Below are 8654 nucleotides of genomic sequence, written 5' to 3' on the forward strand. Positions count from 1 at the left end.
ATATATATATATATATATATATATATATATGCATGCATATATATGCAGGTTGCACAATTATTTCTCATCCTCCTGGCTCTTTTCCATTCGCTCTCACACTCTCTCCTCCTTTACAGAGATGTAAAACCAAGGGGTGGAGCTGATACATTGTTTTATCTGCCAAGGAGAACTTCTATAGAAAAAAACAGTTTGGGAACTTTTGATCTTCAATGAATTTTTGAGTTGGTTAGTTATGTTTACCCTGTAGCCATTCCTCAGGTGAAAAACAATACAGACAAGTTACTGCAAAAAAAAAAAACAAATCTTTTCTTAAACATCCAAGAACATTAACTTAATGTGTTAACGCAACGATTCCTCAATGATTTATTACCGTGGGGAATACACCACAGCCTGAACAAATGCAGACCCAGAAAGAGCAGCAACATCTTAATGTTGTTCTCACCATCACAGCAGGCTTGAGGGGTGCAACATTTTCCTGCTGCGGCAGTTCTTCGTAGTCATCCCAGCGGATAAGTCTGGGCACGTCACTGCTGTCTCTCCACAGAGGCCGTGTTGGAAAAGACTTTAGAGGAGACTGTGAAGGAAACCTGCAGAGAAAAGAAATGAGCATCCCCGATGTGAAAAAAGACATTGAGGGGAGAGCAACGATGTCTTGAGGTACTTTTAATATCAAAGCACCTGTAAAGATGACCGTTATCTTCAAAATCTTCTGTTCCGTGCCGCCCTTTGATATCCTCAATGACATGGGCCTTGAAAAACTTCTTCAGGAGCTGCAGAGTTTGGTAGCGAGTCACGTCAGGTCCAAAGTTGTAGTTCCGCCTTAGTAAGTCATGCAAGAAATCCACAGCTTCTGACCCGGTGAAACTGTAATCGTAGTAGCGGAAGTGTGCCCAGTGTCTTCTGAGTGGCATGCCCCCACGGAAGAGTTTGATGGTTTCATTCCACTGCACCACAGTGATAAACAAAAGTAAATTGTCACTAGAGACGTAAGAAACAAATCAAGTACATAAACAGTCTCCACAAAAGTTGAATGAAAACCATACATTTATAATGCTATAACAAAGTCTAATTTTGACCTAAGCCAGATGACAGGATTCTGGGAGTTTCTGTATAAAAAATACAAAGGTGGAACAGTCCATAATCATGTTGTCATTTGTGAACACAGCTTAAAATACCATCTCACCGCCAAGCATGTGTTTGCAAAGGGCTTCCACTTTAGGTCAGACCTCTGGCTTGTGTCAAACCAGCCACACTGACACATTTGCCAAACTATACTAATATACTCACCTATACACTATCACAGTTAATTTGATGTGAAACATCATCGACATATTGTTGTTTATTTTTATGTAATACTCCTAAAATTAATCTCAAAATAATGATTAATCCTCAGCTACTTTGTTATTAATCTGCTTAAAACCAACAAAACAACAACAATTGCTACCCTGTGTATTGCTACCCTGGGAGTTCAGCCACCTTCCTGTAAACTTAATTTGTAAAACAACAACAACATACTGCAGTAACGGCTTTATCGTGCTTGCCAAGAGTAATTGATGCAGTGAATAGTTTATCTTTAAAAGATACTGCGCAAACTTGTTCCATCCTGACAAAGTACATGTTTCATTATATCAACAGCAAATCTACAGCAACAAAAATGTAGAAACCATTATTGTACTGATGATAACAAACCTATGTTTTAGGTAAAAAATTAATAGTTTTTTTTCCCTTTTACAATTAATAGTTCAATATATAAACATGATAGAGTCATATTAATGATCGCACAAATAAACACATTTAACATATGTGTGACTTCTTTTTGGAGTGGACACATTTTAATTTTAAAAATTGTCACAATTCATGTAAAATCACAGGGCACAAATACATTTATTATTTAAGCAATAGTGAACACTGCTGAGATGCATAATAACTAACAACTCCATCTGATTAGTAAAATCACTGTCACGCCTGTTCGCACCAACACCGAAAACACCAAACCACCAGTGATAGCTCTAGTTTTTGTCATGAGCAATGAGCGAAAATTTGAACCTCATCAATGCACATCCTTTGTAGCTGTGATTCTCCACACAGTTTGAAAACAAATCAGATGAAAGGATTCTTGCCATCACCTATCATTTATGTAATTGTCTATGGCTGTGCTTTACCTGATGTCAAAATTCCTAGAGTTAAAAGGGTTCTTGGATTGTGCTCCACGGCTAAACCTGTCACAACATATAAGAATGCTAGCCAGAATAAAGCCCTTTCTTATATTATTCATACAACCTCTGTGGGTAAAAGAATGCCTAGAGGAAACTTTGCACAGCATGTGGTCAGGGACTAGCTTCAAAATAATATTAAAATAACTACCAGGGCAATGTTTGTTTAAAGCTTTGATGCACCTACAGATCAAGACAAACTACAATGCCAACTTCACGGTTGTGCCTGAGACATTTATTATCTGATTTAAACCAATATAGAAAAAACATTTTCATACGCAGTCTTAAATAGTGTGTAACTGAGAGCTCTACTATCCACAAGACATGGCCGCATGTGGTTGCATTTACCTTCACATACTATACAACTGAAACTGGCTTCCACTGCTGGCTCTAATTCTTTGAATATAGACTATGAATACACTTCAAAATGGGACTGATGGTGTCACACTAAAAAGGAATGTTGTGGTCACATGTCAAAATAATACAGGGCCTCTGTATTTTAACAGAGATTGTTTAAGCAGAAAAAAAATTGGCATTAAAATATGCATTCCTGGATTTTATATTTTAATAGTGGTGTAAAAACAGAAAAAAAGCAAAAAAGTAAAGCTTTTATTAATATATATTTATTTGTTCATTATCCCCGTAAATAAAAAGCATGCATTTTAAACTAAAATGACCTTACAACGCTCTCCACACATGACTAAAGTTGGTAATTAGCTGCATTTTTCAATTACGATTTTTTACTTACAAATTATCAGACAATCCTGATAATAACAGTACTGACCCATTGAAATCATGTCAAGCCCTACTAACTACTTTTGGGTCCCAACACATACAAATACTGCTTTAATGGTCCCACAATTGAGAATCTTGCAATTGTACAGAAGCAACCGAACAGAACCAATAGGAAAAAGTACAAAATAATACAAATAACCAAAACACTACAAAGTATGTAGTGTAAAGGTCTACACGAATATAACTTTTCATGTTCTATTTTCCTATGTTGTTGCTACGTAGGGATTCCAAATTTTGTCCACATGTAACCGTTAGCTAATTAACTTCATTACAGTTTAACCACAAACAGTTCACATTTGTGCCACACAAAACAGTCTAAATGGTGTGTTAACGTTTAACTTAAGCTGGGGTTGGTAAATATTTAGGTTGGATGTAAGCAAATAGGCCGCGACAAGTATAGAAAATAAAAACATATACAGAGCGAAAGCTTTAACTGCGAACTCTTTAAATGTCACAGCCATGCTAGGTCAGTGCTACAAAAAAAACAACTCACCAACTTCGTAGCCCGATAAGGCCCAGGTCCAATGACGGTGCCTTCCATTGAAATAACACAATAATAAATAAACAGTTAAACCGCCGTCAAAACATTGAACTATGAAACTTTGATTAACTTTCTAGGCAGTTGAAATCGCTAATGAAAGCTGCGGAGATTCCAATACAAACAAAAACGTTGCTGCGAAAATTTGAATATGTCACGTCACAAGGGTTAATCGACGTGATTGGACCGCTGATCACGTGATCATTGGGCGGAGCACAAGGTTCAAAACACCCAACGTTTTACGGTTATTAACTAAATTAAGTTCACCTCCTATTTTAAGTTGCTAAATAAAATAAAGACAGGAAGAGGCTATGAAAAGGGGTTATAAAAATGTAATTTAATAGTATAATATGAAAAAATATATAACTAATATGTACTGTCTGAAATATTTTTTTAAATCCACTTGTGTCATGTGAATAACGCAAACATCAGCCTTGTATAACTTACATTGGCTGCCCATTTCAACTTTATGCCCGCTTCACACAATCATGTTATTTTCAAATACACAAAGTTGCTTTGCTGTAATGTGTTTTTCTTTTTATCTTTAATGAAAATGAATTATTAAACTTCTTTCAGTAGCCATTGAAAAGATCAAAATCAATACACATTGATTCAGAAAATTGCATTAGGTCTTGTAATAAAGGCAAACACAGTTCACAATAGGAAATATGTTTTATTTATAACTGTTATATATCATTATATTATATTTTTTAATTAGGACTTGGGTATTTGTGAGTAAACAAAGACAATTACCGTGTACATTATTTCCAATGAAATGTCTTGGTTTTTTGAAGACATTTTATCTCTCATTCGAGAAGATTCTTCAGTTTTTAGTAACAACTACAACATTTCCATTAATACAGGTCCCAAATTATTTGCTCTTTAGATTCCCGAATGTAATCTGAATTGATTTTGCACAAATGCCTCATACGTGGCAACTGAAATCATAAAAAGAAATGTTAATTTAGCCTCACGACATGTATCCCAAAGCAACAGGGCACAGAAGAGGTGCCAAGAAACTTTCGAAGTCCAACGACTGAGTCGTTAAACACTTGAAGATGACTCTCACAGCGGTACTTTCAGCCACAACTCATTGTGTGGCATTTTTGCAGCAGTTGCTAGGTGACTAAGAAGTCACATTAGAACACAGGCAACTCAAAAAGGTTAAAATCTCAATAAACTATTACCATTTGTAGCACTGGACCATAAAGGAATTCTGCTCATTTTGTTTTCTCAGAGAAAGGCAGGGAAGTTGCAGAGCTAACAAATCCTGATACATTGCATCTCTCAATGCAAGGCACTGACCTCCCAATGAGATACAACATTTTTTTAACTAAGAGAAAAACTGTGGCCTTGTAGTGATGACAGACGATTTAAAATGCACCACAGCCTTCTTTGCCCGCAGGCCTTTGTAGTTTCTCTAAAAATAGTACCCAGGGATTTGCCATCTAACATTAAGTATGATGTCGTCTCGGACAAAAGAGCTCAGTTCCTTCCTCTCTGTGGGCTGAAGCAATGAGGCGAAGACAGATGTCTGATCACCTGGGTCAGAATAGAGCTGCTTATACACCCACCATTCAGATTGCAGTGGGAAAGCTGAGTGGCACCTAAAAGTGATCGCTGAATGTGAAAGTGCTCTATTTAAATTTATGAGAAATGCCACAATGATGATCTGTTACTACCAGGCAATCTCAGCGGTATTACAAAAGAACACAGAAAATGTCGGGTCCATTATCATTCAGGTTATGTCACTCGAGTTACTGTATTATCTGTGTATTGTTATTGTTATGCAGAAGTGAAGGTAACCCCCCCCCCCAAAGACTCAGGTTTAAACCTAGAGGTTTGTGAGTTTGAATTATGTCTGGGTGAGACTGATAAACTATAAGTAGCAAAAAAGTAGTGATACAAAAGTTCCAGCTGCAGGTATCCAGAAAGTGTCCTGGGGTTACTTACTTCATTTATTTCAGTGATTATGCAACGTAAAAAGTTCCTTACAATACTTATTTTTGTCTTTTTTAAAATGTTTTTTTTATCAGATGCTTGTAAAGCACAAGCTAAAAGTTAAAGAGAAAAAAAAACATAATAATTATAAGGATATATTGTTTGGAACCACTGCTTTTAAAGAATTGACATTGCAACAAATAGCAAACTGCTCTTATGCAGCACTTATATTGATATTTTCAGCATCCATTTCTGTGTTGTTCAAATGTTTTTGTTTTTCCTTACTGGCATCAATCAATGAGTCAAACAGCAATAATCTCATTAAGGCCAGATCTTCCCTTAAGAAGAAGGAGAAAGTGAACTACTTGTCATTGTGACACAGCACACCGCTGCACACAATAAAAGGCGACCTCTGCTTTTAACTCATCACCAAATTGAACAGTGGGCAGCTTTAAGTGCCCAGGGAGCAGTGTGTGGGGACGGTGACATGCTCAGAGCACCTCAGTGGTACCTTGGCAGCTGGTGGATTCAAACCTGAAGCCTTCCTTAACCACTAAGGCACCACTGCCCCTAAGTTAGAAGCTTTTATAAAGTTAAAAGTATTTTGTAATCTGACATCAGCATCTTTTTCATCTCAACTTCTATGATAGACCTTTGTCCGTTCTTTTCCTCACCTGTTGTCCTTGACTTCTATGTGAGGAACCCTCTACTAACAAGATCCTGACAACTAATGAGACGAGGGACCAAGGCAACATTCAGGAGTCAATGGGAGCTCTGAGGCTACTCATTATATTTGCAAAGGCACTGAAGAAAAAGTCTCCAAAAGCGCACTACAATATTCATGACCATTAGGTAATGAGAACACTGGGACTATTGATCATATTGATTACTGCATGTAAGATAAAAGCACATTCTATTATCTTATACTCCAACACAAAAAAAGACATTCTTTGACTAGAAGCTTTATCTTTTAGATTAGAGTTGCCTTGTGTCTATTTTCACACCAAATGTGAACTAAAATACAAATAAAAAAGTATAAAAAATACTACTTCAAAGCTGTCACGTGGTGTTGTCAATTAGCAATAGCATAAAATGACACAAACAAAAGAAAACCATCAATATCAGTGAGAAGCATATGTCTACATCATCAACTCTACTGTTTGGAAGGATTACACAGTATATTTTAAGTATCATATTTTCTATGCTAATGTGGGAAAATGAATAATCTTCTTATCTAAGAATTTCCCAGGAAGTTATTAAATGTCATTTAGAAATCAAACGTTCTAAAATGGTAAAATTGGCATCTGGCTAAGAAAACCTCACATCACATATTTCTGTTGGACTTGGACTTGGTCACATAAGATTTGTAAGAATATTATTGGCTGCTAAAGCAGTGTTTAGCTATCTCTGGGTCAGGACCAAATCTGAATCCAAGTAAACACATAACCAAGATTTATAGAATTAAAAATAAATAAATAAATAATTTATATATATATATATATATATATATATATATGCGTATATATAAATTCCAAATGATCCAGCCCTCTGTTACCTCACACCTATTTCAAGTATAATGAGTACCATTAGTGGCATTGGGCAAATAAACCAGTTATATGCTGACATTTGATTTCTTTTTGGCACACTGTGCTCTTGTGAGCTGTCGTGTTGGAAAACATGACAAACAGCATGTCAGAAGATAGATGATGATGATGATGTACTGTAACAAGAAGTGAATACTTTTAAAAAAGTAATGTATAATCCCAGATACAGAGAACTAATTTTGTCTAATTTTGTCTCTCTGTCTCTATTGTGTACATACAGCTCTACACCCTGGCTTTGGCAGATCCCAAATTGTGTTGAATGCATGTGACTAGTTTTCACTCCACATATTTTCTCTTTCACAGAGGTCATTGATCTATTCACTGTTCAGTTTTGTGGGTTTTGTTGCAAGAGTTAGTTTGCAATTTTCATGAATCATGATTAAATTAAGATTAAAAACTGTAGTGAAGATGAATCAGCTGTGGAGTTGAATATTTACATACTTATCCTAGCTTCTATTTTGAGATATTATTATCTATGCTGGTGACATACACCTCTACATCACAGTGATGACAGCTGATAGGAGAGGTATAATTTATAAACATAATCAAGCCTGGAAGAGAAGACCATAACACATCTGTCCGTCGTGGCCTCTATGTGTGTAACAAGGATAGATTTGGAAATCCACACTGGATTACAAAGCCAGTGTGGTCGGTTCCATAGTGTAGCGGTTAGCACGCCTGCCTCGGAAGCAGAGAGCAGAGAGTCCTGGGTTTGAACCCAGCAGAGAGTCCTGGGTTGGAATCCCAGAGGAACCACATGCTTGCTGCTTGCCAGGGGCAGCCTGTTAACAGGATATCTGCTGCTAACACAACAATTTCCCAAATATGGGTTCAATATAGTACTAATTTATTATAATTATTTATTTAATTCATGGGTGTTAAATCACTACCTTGCATTGGTTTAGTTTCTAACTTGGCAAGACCAAACTCTGGCAGCACTGTAGCAGTGTTGCCGTGACAACAGGTCTGACACATCTGCTGCTGTGGGATGTTTTTCAAGGATGTTGTTGTACAAAATGTATGTAAAGAAGGGATGTGAATCCTTAGCTAGAAATACAAAAACCTCTCTTTTTAACAAATTGTGCATAATGGCCCCATGTAATGCTATAGCGTACAATGTAAACATGACCTCCAGATGGCTGTAGCTGTAGAAGGGAGTCGGCTATAGGCAGAGACACAGACTTCTCTTGTTTTTTTCACTTCTGTTACTACAAGTCATGTCCTAATCAGTGTTCACTATTTCATACACAAAAAATGTAACACTGGACTAGTTGAAGGACCAAGCTTGGTGGATAGGGATTACAACTTCCACTCCAAAGGCCCTGTTTGAATCAAGTTTCTCCTCACACTGTCTATGTGAAAAACACTTAACCTCCAAAATTGCCCACCATACCCCACCACACAATTCTTGTTCCATGCTCAGATGCAATAAATGGAGGGCAGAGATGGTGAGGAAGTGCACCCAGCATAAAAAAAAAGAAAATCATTATGTGGATCATCCAGTGTGAAAAGTGAGCAGTGGAGTGTCATGCTTTTCTGACTCTTCAAATTCAATAAAAGTCC

General features: G+C 36.8%; 1 protein-coding gene across 5 annotated transcripts in view; it reads right to left on the reverse strand.

Moving 5' to 3' along the window:
• Positions 1-3721, reverse strand: part of LOC103388656 (DEP domain-containing protein 1B) — a 21593-nt gene extending 17872 nt beyond the window's left edge. For 4 of the 5 annotated variants that reach the window (XR_003051555.1, XR_522530.3, XR_003051556.1 and 1 more), the window contains exons 1-3: positions 3502-3719; positions 679-944; positions 443-587 (exon numbers count right to left, since the gene is read on the reverse strand). Coding sequence is in view for 1 of the 5 variants with exons in the window: in XM_008323740.3 (XP_008321962.1) it covers positions 443-587; positions 679-944; positions 3502-3549 (459 nt within the window). In the remaining 4 variants the exon portion in view is untranslated. Of the gene's footprint in view, positions 1-442; positions 588-678; positions 945-3501 lie in introns of all 5 variants that reach the window. The other variant, XR_003051557.1, reaches the window with a different exon arrangement.
• Positions 3722-8654: the final 4933 nt, after the last annotated feature.

The sequence above is a fragment of the Cynoglossus semilaevis genome, chromosome 13, assembly GCF_000523025.1.
Source record: "Cynoglossus semilaevis isolate Cse_v1.0 chromosome 13, Cse_v1.0, whole genome shotgun sequence".
NCBI lineage: Eukaryota > Metazoa > Chordata > Actinopteri > Pleuronectiformes > Cynoglossidae > Cynoglossus > Cynoglossus semilaevis.